A 22,465-nucleotide genomic window follows, 5' to 3' on the forward strand; every position below is an offset into this window, starting at 1 on the left:
AACTCCCGAAGGGACCTGAGAGTAATGTTCGTTGACGTAGTAACTGTCGGCGTGTGAAGAGCCCGAGGCGTGCCGGGAGGGCCAGGGCGGAGCAGATAACCCTTGTGCCGAAGTGCCCACGGATTGCATTTCCCGTCTCTGCGGCGACCTGTGCCGGGAGGCATCCCGATAGCGAGAGCGGGAGCGAGAACGGGACCTGCGACCGGCGCGGTGCCGGGAGGTCGACCGGGATTTCCATGTTCGGTGCCGGGAGCGGCTTCGCGAATAGCGGCGGCCGTAGCGGTACCGAGATCCTGAACGGTGCCGGGAATGACGAGTCGGAGAGCGGGAAAATGACCGGTGCCGGTTAGTCGAGCGGTGCCGGGACTGCGAGCGGCGTTGCGATCGGCGCCCAGATTGAGATCGGCGTCGAGAGCGTGAGCGATGGCGAGAACAGGAACGGGAGCGGTGCCGGTCGGATTCGGTGCCAGCAGGCGGCTTGAGCATTGACGGCTTGCCCATAGAACGGGGCGCCCGCACCGGCGGCGCCGGGGGCGGCGGCACAGCCGGGTCTGTCAATGCGATGAGGTCCCGCGCCGCCTCGAAGGTCTCCGGAGTCGACGGCAGTGGCATCTCTACCGCGGCCGGAGAGGTCACAGGTGCCGGGCTCGACGGCCTCTGAGGGGTCGGAGTCGCCGGTGCCGGCAGAAGCGTCTGTGGCGGAGGAACCGGTGCCGGGGCAGGTTTCGGTGCCGGGCGGTCCGGACGGGGCGCACTCTGGTGCTTTGGAGCAGGCGGTGCCGAAGAGGCAGCGGCCTTCCCCTTCTTCGCCTTTGGCGAGAGAGAGCGTCTCTGGGCAGGTTTCGGTGCCGATGGCACTTTCGGTTGCACTGTAGAGTGGCCCGGCGCCGTGGCGGCGCTGCGAGAGTCCAGAGGGACTGCAGGCGGTGCCGCGGCCGGAGGGGTTAAGGCTGCCTCCATGAGGAGTTGTTTAAGCCTAATGTCTCTTTCCCTCTTTGTGCGAGGCTTGAAAGGCTTGCAAATTGGGCACTTAGAAGACAAGTGCGACTCTCCCAGGCACTTCAAACAGGAGCTATGATGATCCCCTGTAGGCATAGGCCTGCGGCAGGCCGAACACAGCTTGAAACCCGGGGAGCCGGGCATACGCTCTGGTCCCGGGTGCGGGTGGGGGCTAATCCCTGAACCCGCTAACTATCTAACAGTAAACTGATTAAACTATCAAAAACAAGAAAACCTACAACGAAGATATCAACTATGTACAATTTCTTAGAGAGAAGAACTATGAGGAAGCTTGGGAAGCGGAGGACAGGCAAGCTGCACTCCACTGTTCCAACGACCGACACGGGCGGTAAGAAGGAACTGAGGATCGGGTGGGTCGGCTGAGGTATATATGCGGTGCCGTTATGGCGCCACTCCAGGGGGCGCTCAGCCGACCCACTGGGGTTGCTAGGGTAAAAATCTTCCGACGAACGTGCACGCGGCGCGCGCACACCTAACTGGAATGGATATGAGCAATCACTCGAAGAAGAACTGCAAAGTATCTAAACCACATCACAGCAACACAGTATTATACTACGCCACACATTTTCTGTATCAATGTTTCCCAGAGTCATTGGTTATAACTCAATGGACACCTAAATTAGACAAGTAATTTACTTAAAATTTTCTAGGATCTACAGCAGAGGTTGGCAACCTTTCAGAAGTGGTGTGCTGAGTCTTCATTTATTCACTCTAATTTAAGGTTTTGTGTGCCAGTAATACATTTTAGCCTTCTTAGAAGGTCTCTTTCTAGAAGTCTATAATATATAACTAAACGATGGTTGTATGTAAAGTAAATAAGGTTTCAAAATGTTTAGAAGTTTCATTTAAAATTAAATTAAAATGCAGAGCCCCCCGGACCGGTGGCCAGGACCCGGGCAGTGTGAGTGCCACTGAAAATCAGCTCGCGTACCGCCTTCGGCACATGTGCCATAGGTTGCCTACCTCTGATCTACAGCTTCCATTTTTGCATTATCAAGTTTCAAACACCAGCCAGACATTAATGAATTAAAAAAACAAAAACAAAAAAAACCCAGAAAATATTAAGACAGAAGAGTTAATAAATTACAATTGTAGACATAAAATTTGCTTTTCAACGATCAGAAGAGTTAATAAATTACAATTGTAGACATAAAATTTGCTTTTCAACGATCTCATGTTTTTCTATAGATGTCCCACCACTTTTACTATAAATTCCAAAGCCACAAAAACTTGACACAGAGTCAAGAAAACACTGCAACCTACTATCTATACCAGTAGTATCCAACCTTCTGAACCTGAGGGCTGACCATAAAGGACCGACAATTAGAATTGGATATAGTTTTTCAGGCAAAACTTTTTTTTTTTTTTTTTACACTGAAAAACTTGGGACTCTGGTTGACAGAAACATTTAGCAAATTTGTGTAGATTTTGGTGAACAGTTCGTGCCTAAATGGAAAAAAAATCAAATGTTAAAACAAACCATTAAGACATCATCAAAATGAAATTACCTGAGAGGAGGGATACTACAGTTCCAGGCACTGCTCCAGAGTAAGGATTCAAACCTGGGTCTCCCCTATCCCAGGGGAGTGCCCTAATAATTGGGCTATACTGGGTATAGGGCAGGGGGCATCACCACTTCCTCCGGTGGTTCTGTGAATCTAGCTTTTCATTTCCTTGGCTTTTATTAAAAATATTCTAAATGAAATTGTGTTGATTCACTGAAATTCAGACACATTTTGAATTTGGTTTGAACCAACCAACTCCACTCCCTGACCCCTTCCAACTGATGGTGAACCAAAAAAATCAGTTATTTATACAACTCTATCCATAACTAATACAGCAGATTGTTGATCCTGTTCGTCTTGGAACACTTGGGAGTGGGAAGCACACACAGGTCCCATGCTGGGGATTCTCCTGGAGTATGAGCCAGCAGTGGGTATGTCAGGCTTAAGAGGAGGAGTATCTGGAGAGGGCTGCACTCTGGCTACTCCAGCTGACATATGATCCCGAGGGAACCCTCACCAGCTAGCAGAGGTTAGAATAGTCTCCAGGCTTTAGAGGGGAAAAGAATCAGCTAACCACAACTGGTTGTTGGTTCTCAGCTCTTCCTCCCTTTCTTATCCCCTGGGCGACTGTGTGGGAGAAGTGAGGCTTCCTCTGCTAGGCATTCCTTAGGTGCATGCAGAGCCTTATTCAAACTAAGCAAACTAATAAACCAAGGATAAATTTAATGAAATTTTAACGTGCATGTAGTTTCTGATACATACTATAGCAGTAGTTTTAAGGCTTTTTCTATACAGTGAACCACACCTAAATAGATAAGAGACTGTCTCTCTTGGAACAAATCCACCGCCCTCAGATTTCTACAGACCACCCCTACCTCCCAGCCTCCATTATTGATCATATAACACTCAGGAATTGGTTCTATGGAAAAGTAGCTTAAGATAAATATTAAATTATCATCTTTCTTTTCATGTAATCTGGCAGCTGCAAACAAAGATGACCATGAGCAAAGTCTGACCAAATAGATCTCCATGGATCATTGTAAGAACTGCTGTAATAATGGTAGGAAATGCATTTTCTATGGTTGCCTCATTATATATATATTGTTTATTTTTCTTTTTCTATTCATAAATACTTATTACATGTATGGCCAAATATGAAAGTCCTAAAGAAAGTGGCCAAAGTGCTACCTCTAATTTCCCCCAGTTTATACACAAAGACTAGCGGATAAACTATTTCCCTTACGTATCACAGGTACTGAGTTCAAATCTTGGTGGAGGTTGTATTTTTTAATAAAACGTCTACAATTTTCTTCTCCATTACTGTTGTTAAGACTGTACACAGTTTTCCTCCTCCCATTAACCCCCGCCCCCCAGAAAGTTACTTCCCTGTATTAGTAACTGTTGTTCTTTGAGATGTGGGTGCAGATGTGTATTCAGCTCAGATGTGCATGTGTCCAGAACAGCAAAGCCAGAGAACTTTGCTTAGCAGTACCCATTGTGGTAGTGCTTGCGCCCTCGGACCTCTTGTACCCCCACCCAGGGCTGTTTGAGGCAGAGCTGCCTTAACCTCCCTCAAGTTCCTTTGCATTGAAATCCAAGACTGAGGATGCCAATGCAGAGGGGACAGAGGGTTGTGGAATACATGTCTGCATCTACGTCTCGAAAAACAATGACAGTATAGGTAGGGCAACTGTTTTTTCTTCGAGTGGTTGCAGATGTATATTCCACTCAGGTGAGCCACAAGCAGTAATAGATGGAAATGTGCTCTTAGAATCTGCTTAAATAACAATTGCAGAATTGCCTTTCCAAAGTTTGCATCTGATCTAGACAGTCATAATAGCATAATGTTTGGTAAAAGTCTGTATGGAAGACCAGGCAGCATCCCTGCACATGTCCAATATAGAAACATCACTAAGGCTATGGCAATACTATGAGGCTTTTAGCGCCACAGCTGTGCTTCTACAGCCGTGCTGCTAAAAGGCATGCAGTGTAGCTGCTGTTTGTTGGCAGGACAGAGCTCTCCGACAAAAAACTTCCACCCCAACGAATGGCAGTGGCTTAGTCGGCTCTCCTGCTGACAAAGTTCTGTTCATACCAGTGCTTTTTGTCAGTAAAATGTTTGTCATTCAGGGGTGTGGTTTTTTTTTAATAGCCCTGAACGACAAAAGTTTTGCCGACAAAGTGCCAGTATAGACAAACTCTGAGAAATGCAACCAAAATCGCATGGCCCCTGGTTAAATGAGCTACCAGTTTTTGGGAACTGTGGTCTGAGCTACCCCATATGCTATTACAGTGCAGGAAGGAATCTATCAGGAATTGTGTGGAAATCACCAGATCCTTCATCTGATCTGCATAAGATACAAAAAGTTGAGGTGGTAAGTCCTTTACAGAAAGAATGCCAATGATCATCTCACATCCAAGGAATAAATATGCTGTTCATCTGCATTTGAGTGAGGCTTAGGAAAAAATACAGGTAGGGGATATTGTTTGGTTAAGGTGGAATTGTGACATTACTTTTGAAAAACTGAGTACATTAAGGCCCACAGCTCACTAAATCTCCTTGTGGAAGTTATAGCAACAAGAAAAGCTATCTTTTGGCAAAGACGAAACAGAGAACAAGTGTTTAGGGACTCAAATGGAGGACCCATGAGGGCAGCCAGTACAGTATTGGAGGAGTCAATTCTTTTAAAGAAGAAAGAAGTGGACAACACGTTATAGAAATCTAACCATCATGGAATTGGAAAATACCAACTTCTCTCAGACTGGAGGATGAAATGCTGAGATCATTGCTAAGTGGACCCTCAAATCACTGAGTGACAGACTTGAGGACTTAAGATGTAACAGGTAATCCAAAATATCTTGAATACATGGTTGCATCAGCCAAATTCACCAAGCTAAAGACCAAATGAAAAAACACTTCCACTTAGCCAAATAGGAAGACCTAATAGAAGGTTTTTTACCATTAAATAGGACTCGCCACTGCACTGCTTGCAAACATTGTTCTTCCTCCTCATGCAGCATCCAGGTCATTAGGTGCAGATGGCCCAGTGCTGGATGCTGTATCAGATTATGATGTTGTGTCAGCAGGTGAGGAATGAAGGGAGGAGATCTGAGAGATTGAACAGACAGACTGTGAAGGTCGGAGAACCAACATTGTCTCAGCCAAGCTGGTGCAATGAGTATCAGGTTGGCATGTTCCAGCTTCAGTTTGAGAATGAGTGGTATCAGGGGGAAGGCATACATTAGGGCCAATTCTCAATTCAAATGGAAGGCATCAATGAATGAGCCTGTACTGAGATCCACTCGAGAGCAAAATTGACTGAATTTCTTTTTTGTCTTTTGCTGTAAACAGGTCAACTGTCAGAATGCCTCATTCTTTGAAAAGGGACCTCGGCACACTGCTTTTCAGGAACCATTCATAACTCTGGGAGAAACTCCTGCTGAGGTGATCGGACAACCATTTCAGAGCACTTAGTAAGCGTGCAGTTGTGAGAACAATATCTTCCTTGACGCAAAAGTGACAAAACTATCGCTTCCTTGTAGAGCTGGTTGGAGTGTGCTTCTCCCTGCTTGTTGACATAATACACTGCGGTGATACTGTTGGTAAGTATGTGAACCGCTGTGCCCTTGATCTAAGCCCGAAAGGCCTGGCACGCTTTGTCAACCACTTGAAGCTCCAGAATGCTGATATGTAGGGAAACTTCCTGTTTTGTCCACAAAGCCTGAATTTCCAATTTCTCTAGACTTGCCTCCCAACTTATTGTGGAGGTATCAGTAAATATAGTGCTTGTCAGGGAAGGAAGGGTACACCCTCTCATACATGCTCTGTTCTGCCCATCACTGTAGGGACTCCAGAATCACCAGTGGCACTTGGATGAGCTTGTCCAATGAATGACAACTCAGATGACAGAGCAACTTCAACCATGATTGAAGAGGATGAAGGCACAATCTCACATGCTGGACTATATAAGTGTTAACAGGCCATATGGCTTACCAAACTCAGATGTACATGGACTGTAGCTGAAGTGTGAGATTGGAGGGACAGACACAGGCAACAATCTGTTTGGAAATGTTCTTGTGGGAGAAAGATCCTTAAACTCAAAGAGTCTAGTAGGGCCCAATGAAGTTTATTTTGTGCATTGGAATTACTTCTGACTTTGTCTTGTTCAAAATCAACTCTAGCGGATCAAAGAGATCCATGGACATGACAGAGGACTTGTTCCTCACTAGCCAATCTTCTATGTATGGCAAGATGTGAATTCTCATCCTCCTGAGACAGGCTGCCATTAGTCATGCATTTGGTAAATACATATGTGGCTGATAAGAGGGCAAAGGGGAATATTGTGTAATGGTAATGTTGGCCTGCTACTACAAATCTCAGTAACTTCCTGTGGCTTGGGAGAATTGCCCCATGAAAGTAGGCATACTGAAGATCAAAGGCTGCAAACAGTCATGATGATCTAATGCAAGGAGAACTGTAGCTAAGGTTACCATGCAGAATCTCATATTTGTTGAGTCCAGAATAGATCTCATACTGGACTTAGGGATCAAAAAAGGTAACAGAGTAGAATCCCCTTTCCCAATGCTGAAGGGGAAGTTCCTCTATGGCTCCAGAAGTGCAGTCTGGATCAGCTGTAGAAGCAGCGACTTGTGAGATGGGTCATTAAAAGGGACTAGATGGGGGGGATAGATGGGAAATGGATAACATAACCACCAATCCCACAGTGTTTAGGACACATTTGTATGTAGTTATTGTTTCCCAAACACTGCAGAAGTGGGACAGGCGAGGAACTGGTGTCGAAATGGCGAGGAACTGGTGTCGAAATTGACAACTGGTAAGCTGCCCTTGATATGAGCATAAAATTGACTGCTTATTTAAAGCTGATGGAGGATGGGCAGGCTGGTTGAAATTAGAACCAGAAGACCTTCTTCTCTGTGACTTATGGCTCTTTCTGTAGAAGTCCTGCTGTCTAGCAGCATAAGCTCACTGCCTGTAATACCACTGGAAATACCACTTGGTATTGTTGCTGCTGCCTTCCATAATGCCATCTCTTAATCATGGGTATAAACTCCCAATGAACATAAAGTAACTTGAGAGTCCTTAAAAGACTGTAGCGTCTCATCCATCTTTTCTGAAAACAAAAAAATAACCATCAAAATGCAGGTCCTCGCTGGACCTTGGGCACTATGCCAGAGTTCTGTAACTATGAAGCTCTTCTCTGTTACATCTGAGGCCATAATCCTGGACGAGAAATCTGCCACATCCAGTGCTGACTGCAATGACATCTTTCCCACTAAACAACCTTCAGCCATGAAAGCTTAAACTCTTTCTTGGAGGATTCTGGTAATTTTATCATATTCAAACAGTGCCTGCTGATTAGCAATGCGCATTTGTAAAAACGAAGTTGAATATATTTTTCTTCCCATCAAATCCAACCATTTAGAGACTTTTCCTTTAAGCATTCTCTTAAATATCCTGTCACAATCTCTCATTTGCAGCTGTTACAACAAGAAAGTGAGGGGCTGGATGCGAGTAGAAGTGCCTGAAACCCTGCATTAGGGACATAACACTGCTTATCAGTATGCTTTGTTGTAGTCAGTAAGGAAGTGAGGGCAAACCACCAAGTCTTTGCAGGTTCCAAAAGCATTTTATTTAAAGGTAAAGCTATCCTCCCTGGAGCTGATAACTGGAGAATGTCCACCAACCTATGGGTACTGTCCTGAACAAATTCTGCCTGAATGCTGTAGCCATTCGCCTTAGCAGATCTTAATATGACTGAAAGTCATCAGGCACATGAGAAGAGGAATCTGGTATAGCCGAGTCATCCGGTGAAGATGAGGAAGGAGGAAGCAGGGCCAGTGGGATGTGCTGAGATTCTGCTTGCTCCTGCAATAAATGTCTCAGACTGAACCACCTCCATATGTATTTCCACTGTAGGTGGGCCAGGAGACAAGACAGCAGGAGAGTTCAGTGACCACAGTAAGCCAAGGACCGAGACCTTAAAGATCGAGGGAATCCCAATGGTTCCATGAATGCCACAGAAGAAAGGGATACTGCATTGATGGCCAGTAGAAACTGGAAATTTCCACTACATGCATCCAACAAAGTGGATGTATTCACCCACGAAAGCTCATGCTCCAAAATGTCTGTTAGTCTATAAGGTGCCACATGACACTCTGCTGCTTTTACAGATCCAGACTAACATGGCTACCCCTCTGATACTCTCTCTACTGAGAGAACATATTGATCCTGGTACTGATGTGCTCCCCTGAGGTATCAAAGACTTTTGAGCTCAGTGCCTGGATAGAGAAATGGAAAATGATTCTGAACTTGAATGCAAGGAACCTTCCAAATAGTCCAAAGGGAACAGAGGAGCCACCTCTGGTGGAGCCATCATATGCTCTGACTCATCTGAAGCCCAGAATGTGGGTTGCATTGGTGCCTATGCAGGTAGAGAAGCTAGTGCCTTGAGTAGTGGCAGCATCATAGAGGCAGCACTAACACCTGGTATCAGAAAGGATGTTGGTATCAAAGAAGAAGCTGGTACCAAATCTGTAGCTCTGACCAGCACTGGGGCTATAGAAGCTGACACTGTCTCTGGAGAGAAACACTAAATCGGAACGGACAACGGCTGTCATGGTGCAGATACAGAAACTTATATTGTCTGTGCAGTCTGGATTTTAAGTGGTGCCAGAGATGATGCCTGCAATAGCCCATATTCTAGGGCAATCAAACCAGATGGTCCCAGGACCACAGAAGACACCACCACAGCTGATGACTCCTATATCACAGGTGCGTCCAGCACAGAAAGGGAGAGTAAATCTCTGTCAGCTTGATAAGCCTGTGGAGTCGATATGGTTGGTGCTGAGAGCAACATGGTCGATACCAGACTCAATAGCCGCCCCACAAATGGTACCAGAGTCAATGGTATGGTGATGGAATGATCTCATCTTGGTATCAGCAAGTTGATAGAGAGCCCTGCTCTATTCTGAGTACTCAAGGAAACCCAGTGCCAGTCAACATTCCTCTTAAAAGAGGAAAAATCTCCTCACGTCTTGGAGTGACTGTGGTCAGTTTTATAAGCCTTCTTTCTTGGAGGAGGAGACGAAAGAACAGTCTTCTCCTTGAAGAGTCAGAGCTTCCCGGCAGCACCGAAGCTCTCTGAGGGGCCAGACAATCTAATCCCAGGGCTAAAGCAGGCCTCATGACTCACTCCATAAGGACAGGTTTCAGAGTAGCAGCTGTGTTAGTCTGTATCCGCAAAAAGAACATTCTATGCATCCGAAGAAGTGAGCTGTAGCTCACAAAAGCTCATGCTGAAATAAATTTGTAGTCTCTAAGGTGCCACGAGTACTCCTGTTCTTTTCACTCCATAAAGGTGCAGCTTCAGATCCAAGTCTCTAGCCACTTGCATCGCCTTTTTGAAGGGCAGGCAAATTGAGTACTTCTTAATATGCCCTTCTCTTAGGAACAATACGCACAAAATATGGGGATTACTGCTGGGGACAGCTACTCCACAGGAGGGGAGGTGCTTGAAACCTGGTGAAGACATCGGATCAGAGAAAAACCAACTATGTAACTACTAAACTAAGTAATCTAACGCAAAGGGTACTACTACCACCACTAACTAAGCATATACAAAATACCAAGAGAAATCTTTCCGATGTAACAACCAATGCGTGAGGTATATATCACATGGAAGAAACAGTTAACTACCTCTCTGTAACTGTTGTTCTTTGAGACATGTTGCACATGTCCTTTCCACTGTAGAGATTTGTGCACCCCATGCACTGTTGTCGGATGTCTTTTTCCCTAAGCAATACACATCAGAGCAGCCTGAGGGCCCTCTGCTGTAGCGTGCCACTGCATGTTGGTATATGGGGGTGGAGCCACACCCAAGCCTCTCAGTTGCTTTTTACCAGATAGACATTGATAAGAGTGGGGAAGGAGGGCAGGTCGTGGAATGGACATGTGCAACACATCTTGAAGAACAGTTATGAAAAGATAGATAACCATTTCTTCTTTCAGTGATTGCACATATCTATTCCACTGTAGGTGATTCACAAGCAGATTAACTTGGAGGTGGGCTTGGAGTCTACTTGAGCAGAGACTGGAGAAGAACACATTCAAAAGAGGGTACTGTCCTGAACTGACTGGCTATAGCATAATGAGAAGCAAACGTGTGCACTGATGACCAAGTTGCCGCTCTGCAAATGCCCAGAATAGGTACCTGCACTAGAAAAGCTGCTGATGCTGCATGCACCCTAGTTGAACGAGCCAACACTCTCATGGTGAAGTAACACTAGCCAACAGGTAGCAAAAATGAATGCATGAAGAAACCCAGGATGAAATTTTCTGAGTGGAAACCAGATGGCCTTTCATTCTGTCTGCTATCACAACACAGAGCTGTGTTGAGGACATAAAGGACTTAGTGCAGTCCAGATAGAAAACTTAAGTTCTTTTCACTTCTAATGAATGGAAGATTTTCTTCATCTCTCTGAGCGTGAGGCTTTGGAAAGAAAGTCGGCAAATGAACTGCCTGTTATGGCAAAAATTGAAGACCATCTTTGTAAGGAATTTCGGATGAGGGTGGAGATAAACTTTAAACTTGTAAAAAACTTCATAGAAAGGACTTGACACCACTGCTGTCAACTCACCCACTCTCCTCGCTGAGATAATTGCAATTAAAAAAATCATCTTCACAGAAAGATTGAGCAGAGAGCAAATTGCAAGAGGTTCAAAAGTGGCACCATTAATTTTGCCAACATGAAGTTCAAATCCCATGTGGGAATAGGATCTTACACCTGTGGGTATAATCTATCCAAGCCCATTAGAAACCTGATGGTGATGGGGTTTTGTGTGACATTCCCCAGTGTACAATATGGACTGCTGAACACAGATAGCATTCTGCATCACTTTATGTGAAAGTGACTATGTTTTGAATGTGTTTTATTACAGAATTTCACCAAAGGGAGTAGTATGAATAGCTTGAAACGTAAAAAGAGACAATAGATGGAAGTTATAAATCTTGTTCTAAGTGCATTCATGAATGGCTGGGAATGATACAGACCGGGAAACAAATGAAAGTACAAATTTTCTGGTTAGAAGTTATGAAAATATGAAATTTTCAGTCTGCAAATTAATACTATACAGAGTAAATTCAGTTATAGGATCATATGATGCCTAGTGTATCGGAAAGGAATTCCAGGCACATTGAATTTGTTTCATTAATTTTTTAAACCATGAGCACCAAAATAAGCAAATCGGAAAGTCAACATTGTAAATCAAACCCAGTTATGTTTCACTCCATTGATTTAACCTTAGAGCTGTCAAAAGCCATTATTTCCATTAAGGGCCTGATAATTCTAGGGTTAATTCTCTGTTCTTTCACTGTAAAGTCAGCCAAAAAAGAACATTTGTGTTGCCCAAATTCCTTCAGCAATTTAAACAAGATGCCTTTGTAACAGATAACAGAGCTGTGTTTCAATTACGTGAATAATAAAAAAAAAACCCTGACTTCATAAATTATGTACCTTTGTAGCAAATAATGCAAAGAACTTAATGTACTTGTTCTTATTTCGCAGAAGTGCACTACTAGATAATTTTTTGGTAATCCAAATCTCCAAAATGTTAACTATCATTAAAACAGCCAAGTGCATAGATAGTAAACAAAGAACAGATGAATTTGGATCCTTAAACTCTTCTGTTTTATCAAACAGAATAGTACTGAATCCACTGTTTCATTTAGAACTGCTACATCTTCAAAGTTGAAAGTGAAACTATAAAATACACTATAAATCGAGCTGAGAGAAGTGAAACAGTAGCACAAAAATAAAGCTGTGTCTATCATGCCAATGAGTGAACAAATTTAATATAAATTTCAGACATTTACAAATTTAATCTCCGAACCTATACTGTCATCCATGTGAATAAATTGTTGAAGCCAAATTGAACCCACTGAAGTCAACAGGGCTCTGCAAGGGCACAGAAATTCGTAAGGGCAGATGACAATGCAGGGCTAGGATCTTACAAGAACATCACAAGAGTTTACTCCATTAAGTACCTATTAAACTTCCAAAATAAATTACAAATGGTTAAAGTGTCTTGTTTAAAAATTAAAGTTTCTATGAAATATAAATTTATTACAGATTTAAAAAATTCTGTCTGCAAACTCAGTAAAAATAACTACTGTAGAGACACTCCAAATAAGACATTAGAACAGAATAGTACTTTGCTTTGTCATACCAGAAGGTAAGTCAGTTGACTAAATTTTAGCCCCAACAAAGTTAGATTACACACTTGTGTAGGAAATAAGTCTACTTACAACTGAATCTGCATCTGGACATTCCCTGTAAAAAAATAAAGAAAAAATATGTAACTATCAAAAACGCACAGACAGAGATGTATTTTTTTAATACAATTCTGGAATCTCCTTTAGTAGTTTTTAATTTGCTTACAACCCATCCCTTTGCACATAACTCCTAAAAAGCAATAGTAACATTGTTTTATTTAACTGACATTAATATTAATTAAGTGAGTTCTTTTTATTCAGCTGCGAGAAAATAAAGTAACTCAAGGTTTAAACTGAGTCCACCAAAGCAAGGAAATTCACATAAATGCTGAAAATCAAAGCTGACATTCCAGCCTTAACTGACGCCATGGTGCAAAAAAGAAAAAAATATAATGGAATGAGTTAAGGCAGGAGTGTCAGCCTGGATTTTAAGTTATATCTGTGAATTCACACATTGTTCTGGGTTGAAGGCAAATGTTTAACAATTTTGTGTAGATTTATGTAATTTGAGAGAGTCAGGTCTATGCAGATGATGTTCACATGCAGAAAAACCCTGTCAACAATACTAATGAAACTGTCCATATAAAAAAATTCACTCATTTGGACAATAACCTGTTCTATAAACAATTATAACTAGGCTAATGGAGTTCAGAGTTTCTCTCTTCCATAATTTCACTCTTTTAGATCATGTCCAAGAACCGTGTGGGCCCTGGAGTCATAGTTAGTTAGACTTGAGTTGCATTATAAGAACTGGTCTATATACCAACAAGGAACAAGACAGATCACCACCACAAAGGCTCGGTAAAAAAAGATAAAATAAAAATCACCTCTTCAAGAATAAAAAGTTTCCAAAAAAGCAGTTGGTAGGTGTTTAGTATTTGTGAATGCTTGATATGGGACTGTAAACAGATTCCGTTGTAGTTTCTGGATTCAAACAGTAATGTTCTCAAAAATGAAAGTCAGTCCAAGTGACCAGACATGGAATTCTCCGAGACAACTGATAAATGCAAGCTGGAGCTACTCTGAACTAAACACCTGAATATGGAATCAGTACACAGGCCTTCTGTAACCTGCACCATCAAAAATCAAATCGCAAATGTCACTGTAAATGAATATGTTGTTAATTATTTCTTAAAGACAGCTGTATTTATGACAAATAGAAAGAATAATAAAAGTGGTAACAGACATTTCTTTGATAGGCCAAACAGTTAATTCAGACATCCAACCTATAGATAATCTCTTCATGAATGACAAAAAAACTTGCAAAGAAACTGAACCATGAATATGGAATTCCAATATCACCTTAAGAAAGAACTTAGAATGAGGTGTTTTTCTAAGAAGAACACAGAAATACAGGGTCTGCGTCTGTGAACAAGTTTTTAATTCATGTACATTTTACCTCTTTGCTGGCCTAGCTAAGGTAGCAGCATCAGGCAAGGCTATTTTAAAAAACAGAAAGTGCAAGTGATAGCTCAAAGAGAAGGCTCACCTGATTTCACCCATGTGTCTCAAGACATGAGAACTAAGTTTTACAACATTTGATATTAAAAAAAAATAATCACCTGAACTATACAAACAAGAAGGATTAGAAACTACTGGAAGCAAACTAGAATGAAGATCCATACAAAATCAATGAGCACATATTAAATGAATTAAAATCTGACTGATAAATCTCAAAACGAAAGTGTAAATAGGGAATCATCATACAGTGAGGGCAGCTCTGTGAGGTCTCACAGGGCTATATTCTTAGTCCAATACTATTCAATATCTTCATTATCATTGCTGGTAAAGTTTATAGATGATACAAAAATTGGTAGAGTGGTAAATGATGATGATAACAGATCAGTTCAACAGAATTATCTGAGATTGCATGGTAACATGGGCTCACAAGAACATGTGTTTTAATAAAGCGAAATATAAGGTCACAAAATTAGAAACCAAAAATGGAGGTCACATTTGCAGAATGAAAGACTGCATTTTGGAAATCAGTAGCTCAGAAAAAGACTTAGGCATCATGCTGGATAATCAACTAAAGAGCAATGTGGTGGCTAAGAAAGCAGATGCAATGTTTAGATGTACACCTATACCCCAATATAATGTGACCCGATATAGCATGGATTCTGATATAATGCGGTAAAGCAGTGCTCTGGGGGGGGGAACGGGGCTGCGCACTCCGGCGGATCAAAGCAAGTTCGATATAACGCGGTAAGATTTTTTGGCATCCAAGGACAGCATTATATCGAGGTAGAGGTGTATAAGTAGGGGAACAGAGAGTAGAATTAGGGAGGTGTTATTTTCATGGTATAGAGCATTAGTGAGACCATTACTGTAATACCATTTTCCAGTTCTGGTGTCCATGCTGTAAAAAGAATGACATGAGGTCTGGAAAAAGCTGCCTTACAGTGAAAGGCCAAAGAAGCTCAATCTGTTTATCTGAACAAAGAGGTTAGAGGTGATTCGAAGGAAGATTTCTGATAGTACAGATCTCTTTAATCTAGCAGAAAAAGGCATAAAGACACAAGATCCAATGATTAGAAGCTGAAGCTAGACAAATACAGACTAGGAATATGACATTGTAAAAAAAAAATGATGGCAATTAACCACTAGATTAATCACCAATTTAGAAATACAATTTATTTCCAGGATATGCAGTGGATTCTCCATCACTTGAAATCTACATAAAAACTGGATGTCTTGCTAATGGCTTTGATGCAGGAATCACCAGTGAAAAAAAAATCTACGGCCTGTGTTATGTTGGAGGTCAAACTAGATGACAATAATGGTCCCTTCTGACCTTAAAATCTATTCCATGTCATACTCAAATTATGTAGTTAAAAATTATGTAATTCTAGTCCTCAAGGAAACTATAGATTTCAATGCCAATAGGAGAGCAGGAAATAAGGGGTTTAAAAGGACTGAACAAGCTAAATGTCATCTTCTAAGTTCTGCCTACTGTCCTTCGACAGGATTCTTAAATGGAGAAGCAGATTGAAGTTTCCAGCAGTTGACTCTGGTGAGGCTGGAAAGAGATGTCACATTCATGGTATGTCTACACTATGAAATTAGATCGATTTTATAGAAGTTGATTTTTAGAAATTGATTTTATACGGTTGATTGCGTATATCCACACTAAGTGCATTAAGTCGGCGGAGTGTGTCCTCACTACCGCGGCTAGCATCGACTTACGGAGCGGTGCATGGTGGGTAGCTATCTCACAGTTCCCACAGTCTCCGCTGCCCACTGGAATTCTGGGTTAAGCTCCCAATGCCCGATGGGGCAAAAACATTGTCCTGGGTGGTTTTGGGTACATGTCATCAGTCGGCCCTCCCTCCATGAAAGCAACGGAAGACAATCTTTTTGCGTTTTTCCTGGGTTACCCGTGCAGACGCCATACCACGGCAAGCATTGAGCCCGCTCAGCTCACCATCACTGCTGCTGTTGTGGGCAAGTCTACTGTGGGGGCTACTGTGAGCCAAGTAGCCAATGAAATCGTTGACATTCTGTTATCAGGGTAGAAGAGGTGGGGGGAGGAAGGGTAGCTCAGTGGTTTGAGCATTGGCCTGCTAAACCCAGGGTTGAGAGTTCAATCCATGAGGGGGCCGTTTACGGATCTGGGGCAAAAATCTGTCTGGGGATTGGTCCTGCTTTGAGCAGAGGGTTGGACTAGATGACCTCCTGAGGTCCCTTCCAACCCTGATATTCTATGATTCTATGAGAACTGTTGAGAATGGCCACACCCACCCTAACTGAATTGGCCTCGTTAGTACTGACGCCCACTTGGTAAGGCAATTCCCATCTTTTCACATGCTGCATATTTATACCTGTTTACCATATTTTCCACTCCGTGCATCTGAAGAAGTGGGTTATAGCCCACAAAAACTTATGCCCAAATAAATTTGTTAGTCTCTAAGGTGCCACAAGGACTCCTCATTTTTTTTTCCCCAAGGGAATGAGATTCCTGGTTTCAGAACAAGCTAACTTAACAATTGAGTAACATGGAATCTGAAATTAGTTTAAGTAATAAACCATAGTTAAGGTCAAAATGTAATTCTATTGGGAAAAAATTCAAGAAGAGTTAATAACTACAGAACCTGGGTAACCCCATTCACATAAGAAAGCTAAATGGAATCAAAATGGCTACTTTACAAGAAAGTAGATGAAAGGAAGGCACAACATATGTTGGCAACAATTTTACATATTATGTCTGGTTGTACATAAAGTTTTCATCTACTTTCCCTGTCAACATTTTTTAAACTGTACAGAATTTTTGTCTAAAAAGGCTTGGGGTTTTTTGCTTATAAGCACACAGCAAATATTTATGAATTCAAATTTTTTTTTAAATTAAGTTCCTTGTCTCATTCCAAAATAAAATCTTATTTTCCTATGCTTCTAGAAACTTCACATGACAAACACTTTGAAATGTATGAGTCATAATTATCTCATACTTAAAGGGATATCACCAACTTGAATTTTTTTAAAATGCACTTTCTGATAGAACATCCTTTAATTCCTCATATTGATAAAACAATTCCCTTGAAAAAAGTGGTTAAAGGTTATTCTGCTCTTCTCTTGTTGCTTATAAGGGTCTTTTCAGAAAGAGAGAAACTAAGGCCCTGATCCTGCAAACACTTAGGCACACACATAACTTTACTCACGTGTGTAGAATCATTGACTTATATGGAACTACTCTAGTGAGTAAAGTTACTTAGGTGCTTAATGATTTGTAGGACAAAGATGTCTAACTACCTATGCAGAGCACACAATGAAACACAAAGTAGTGTCAAATGCACAAAATAAACAAAACAAAATCTTTCCCCCACTAACTTTTCAGTTATAGTAATCCTAGGTGTGTTACTTGCATCTAAAAGAGGAACACATTTTTCAGGGAAAAAGATCCTTTTCAAGTTAATAGTGTGCCTTTAAACATCCCTTGTAAAATTATTTCTGGTCACAAACATTAGCCAAATATTTATCTCCACAATTACGCTGTTCCATTTTCATTTAGGACTGAATGCTCCGGGTTTGAAATCTACTTACACAGATTCTGCATCTTTTTCTTTCTTAATTATTCCTGATAAACCAAATGCCTTTCTTTTCCTTGGTTTGATCCCTACAGAACAAATATTTATCATTAGAAGACCACCAAGATGAATTTGTATTTAACAATATAGATAATACATTTATGAACACAATTCTCTGTATAACATTTATGTCCATATTCAATGCTTTATTTTCAATACATGGGTTTTTTAAAATGTCTCAGATTTGTTTTTGATTCCCTCTCCTCACTAATTTAGGGAGAGGTTATTTAAGATTTACAGTTGATTTGATGGATACTGCTCAATGAATCCATAATCTTATATTATTTACACCAATGCAAGACGGTGGACATTTCAGAGAGAATGTGTAAAACTAACAATACAACATTAAATGTCATGAAAATTCCTCTACAAAAAAAAGGCATTATAAAATAAGAAGACACGCCACTGAGTCTTATTGTAGTTTTCTATATTGTATTAATAAAGGATCACAAGCATGGAATGCGCAATACCACAGACCACCTAATGTATTCAACTGCCAAAACCCTAATAACTAGTCCAGGAGGAAAACCAGTCTAACTTCCAGGGTAAACCTGGAACTAAATTAGTGGAGTCAAAAGATTTGCAGCATGTTTACAACAAAGAGAGGGAACTGAATAAAAACTATTCCAAAGGTTAAAGTCCTTTGTATCATAATAATAAATACATTCTGCATAGTAAAATGACTTTCAATTGTACACGATACAAGCATAATTACTACAAGTTTTATTTTATAATGATCTTGTGTGTCAAAATTAGTTTCAATTAGACACCATATCAGATTCATTGCCGTATCTACTCCTCTCCTGGATTTATGCTGAAGCATATCTGACTACTACTTCTACAGATCTGAAAATATGGGACTGACTATATGCCTCCACAAACAGCTAGGTAGGATGCAAAACTATGCCTTTTATTCCAGTCTTCCCAAATATCCTCTTAATTGAAGCAAGCTGTGTTTTTAGGAAGGCAGTTTTATAATCTGGATATCTGGAACAATAAGTCAACAACTGTTCTGCCAGTTTGAAAACAACGTTACAAAATGACAATGTTCCCCTTACTAGTAACACATTAGGTGCATGGATTCAGCAGAGGGATTTCCCCAGTCTTGGAAATTTTCTGGCTGAGAAAACTAGCGTTCTTTTAATCAGGAAGCTACAATTCAGCCAATTATAAAATAAAAAGGAGGCAGATTGATGGAATCCCTCCCCTCAGGAGAAATAATAATTCTTCAATGTATGATCTGATATTCATTTTCCTTCTAGTCTATTTCAGAAAGCACTCGCTTTCTTGTCCCTTATCAAACTAAAAACCATTACTATTACGGTGTGAGACTATAGTTCTCAAAATGGTGCTTCCCTGATCAACTGTCCTTCCATTGTAGTTTTGGCAACTTACTTTAATACTTGTAAATTTTCCAATCATTTGAGGTCCAATATTCTAGAAACAGAGGGCCAGATCAGGGATCACAACCAAATGGTTATGGATGAAAGTGCAGCTGTTTATGAGAAACATTTTGATCCCTTGGCAATTGTATAGTAAGACTGTAAAATAGTGGTATTGGATGTTTTCTTGAATGTCAGTTTAAAACAAATAATGCATTACTAGAAAATATCAATTACTTATTAGCCTTTCAAATGATTTAAAAGTAGAGTAACAGTTTTATTTAATATCAAGTATCAGGGGGTAGCCATGTTAGTCTGTATCCACAAAAACAACAAGGAGTCCGGTGGCACCTTATAGACTAACAGATTTATTTGGGCATAAGCTTTTGTGGGTAAAAAACCTCACTTCTTCAGATGCATCTTTAGTCTTTAAGGTGCCACCAGACTCCTTGTAGTTTTATTTACCGTGTTGAATACCCTTCATACCCTGGGTTCCATTTTTTAATTGATACACACATCATTTAAAAAAATATCCATCTATATAGAGACACCTAAAGCAGACATTTAAGAAATTATGCAACAAATTTACTGCAGGAACTCACCTTCAACTGCACTAGCTGTGTTGCATTCTTCAAATTCGATAAGGCCTTAAAGGAAGAACATTGAAAATTAATATTAATCTAACTTAGCTATTAGTTTTAATTTTAAAAGACATTTTCTGAGGTGTTTTGAAAGTGACATCTTTTTCTTCCAAACAGACTGGATAGTTTAGTTTGCAGTGTTGTTGTAGCTGTATTGGTCTCAGCGTACTAGAGACACAAGGTAGGTGAGATAATGATGATACCTAACTCTGGATAGTCTTGTTAAGACGCAGTTTACATCTCAGACACCCCTAACCGCATTGTGATCAGTTAAGTTGCACAACCATACACACATAATGATGAACATATAATTAAATAATTAATATCATAGTAAGGTTTCAAATTTGAATATTCAGATATCAGGGCAACAATATTACATGGCCAAGACCCATACAGAATGTGTGTGACTACCAATAAGAATATTGCAAGTACAATTTAATGTATGTTACATTCAAAGTACCTAAGTTAACATTGTGTTTAGGACACCTAATCTTTTACCTTTCATTGACTGTAAATTCAAATTTGCAAGCATATTATATTATATTAATATTAAGTTTTTAATGTTTTTTAATGAGAAAAGAGAAATGCAAAGAAAAGTCACAATGGGAAAGACAGATATGGCTCCAGTACTACAGTGGAATACAAATCCGTTTTAATCAAGTTTATTCTTCTCTATTTTTTCCAGTTTATTTTGTGCATTTGACAGCTCCTTGTTTGTAGTTAGCTCTCCTGTTTACCCTGAAGAGTCAATTATTTTGATGGCAAATAGTTTTGTCTGGGTTTATACTGCAAGAGCAGAGAGAAAAATATTTTTAAAAATAGAGAAAAGATTGTAAACATGACAAAAATACCAGACGGCATCAGGACAGGTGCAATACTTATATTATCTGTAACTCATTGTTTGAAACAGAGTATAGATTTCAAGTGGTCAGTATCGTTTTAATAATCGTGTTCACTGTTCTGGACACTGAGGGTATATATACGCTGCAATGTAAGCCTGTGCTTGAGACCACCCTCCTTGCATCTAACACTGCTATCCAGGGCACAGACCCCGGGTCCCAGGACCCTGCAGGGCTGAAGGGTCCAAGCTCTAATTAAGCCAGGACCCAGGATCTAAGACCTATTGCTTTACAGGGTAGACGAAAACCAGCTTGACTTGGGTCCTGGGAGTCTGCCAGAAGTATCTCACAATTCCATGGACAACTTCCTTATTCCTCTCTATCCTAACAATGTGCCACCCATTCTATTGAAAATGGAAGCGACCCTCACCACCTTTGCAAACTGCAGCAGCTCAGGTCAGCGTTAACCCATTCTCGTCTGCTCACTGATCTGCAAGCACACTATCAGAGAGCCTCCTGGGTTTGCAATGGAGAATGAACTGATCAAGACTTTCACAAAGTGAAGTGCTTCTGGTCAAGTGCAGGGCAGGCAGTAAAGCTTTCCCACAATGCACCACAGTCCCTAGAGATAAAGTGGCCACATTTCAGGGAAGGGACGGGCACATGCTGGGGACTCTGGGATTTGGTTACTTTGACTCGGGTCTGCACACTTTGGTGTGGATGCCAGAGCCCAAGGTTTGAGCACAGTTTAGAAAAAAGTTTTAACACAGCATTAAAATACAACGTAGACGCTCAAGCCCAGGGTTCCCCAGCATCGGTCAGCTGATGCAATTCCCATTAACCCTGGGCTTATATTGCAGTGTAGGCATGCTCTAAATTCTCTGGGGGCAGGGACTGTCCCTTCTGTGTTTGTACAGTGCCTATTATAATGGGCCCAATCTCTGTATGTGTCTACGAACACACAGGATAGTTATATTATGTGTAAAGTAGCAAAAAGTATTGTTTTCAAATCCCATACTCAAACCAAGTAACTTTTCTCTTTAAAAGAAATTACCACTTTTAGGTAGAGATCCAAGCCTGCAGAAACTCAGTTACAGTCACTGAAAACAGGGAGTTAGAATGGAAACATTTATACAATCTTAAATACAGAAGTTGTTTCCATTCTCACTATAAAAAGGCTTTCATAATAAAAAATACTTTGAGACTGCCTTTTTGTGGTATTTTGAGTTTTACTGTGTTAGAAATACAAGCAAGTTGTGCATCTTTCAGAATGTTTTGATCTAGATTAGAAAAAATGCAAAAAAGACTAGTGGTGCTCTAGAGCATTTTTTGATCTGTTTTGACTGGTACTCATTACAAAATGAATGAGTCATTCTTAAATGAGGACAAGAAGGGGGTGGGGATAGGGGCCCCACAAGGTCTGCATAGGAGCTAGTGAGGTGACAGCATTGGGGTCTGCATGGGGGAGGCTCTCCAACTATCCCCTACGCTCCCCGCAAAAAACCTGTTCCATACTTCTCCCACCCACACCCAACATTTACTCTCCAGGTTCATTCCCAGGTTCCTTCCCTCTCCTTGAGCTCCTCCATTACCCTGACTCCCCCAAAACTTTGCACTGCTTCTGAGGGGTGCGAGAATTACATTTCTGTATTGTAGTTTAAATGAATTATTAAAAATTTTTTAAAAAATCCTGAATCTTTTTTGT

General features: G+C 41.0%; 1 protein-coding gene across 4 annotated transcripts in view; it reads right to left on the minus strand.

The window, feature by feature from the left end:
• Positions 1 to 22,465, minus strand: part of FCHO2 (FCH and mu domain containing endocytic adaptor 2) — a 220,784-nt gene that overhangs the window by 85,336 nt on the left and 112,983 nt on the right. For all 4 annotated transcript variants that reach the window (XM_045020805.1, XM_045020802.1, XM_045020803.1 and 1 more), the window contains 3 exons: positions 19,883 to 19,927; positions 17,855 to 17,927; positions 12,851 to 12,875 (listed from right to left, as the gene is read on the minus strand). In XM_045020805.1, coding sequence (XP_044876740.1) covers positions 12,851 to 12,875; positions 17,855 to 17,927; positions 19,883 to 19,927 — 143 coding nt within the window. The remainder of the gene's footprint in view (positions 1 to 12,850; positions 12,876 to 17,854; positions 17,928 to 19,882; positions 19,928 to 22,465) is intronic.

Source organism: Mauremys mutica, chromosome 6 (genome assembly GCF_020497125.1).
Source record: "Mauremys mutica isolate MM-2020 ecotype Southern chromosome 6, ASM2049712v1, whole genome shotgun sequence".
NCBI classification, from domain to species: domain Eukaryota; kingdom Metazoa; phylum Chordata; order Testudines; family Geoemydidae; genus Mauremys; species Mauremys mutica.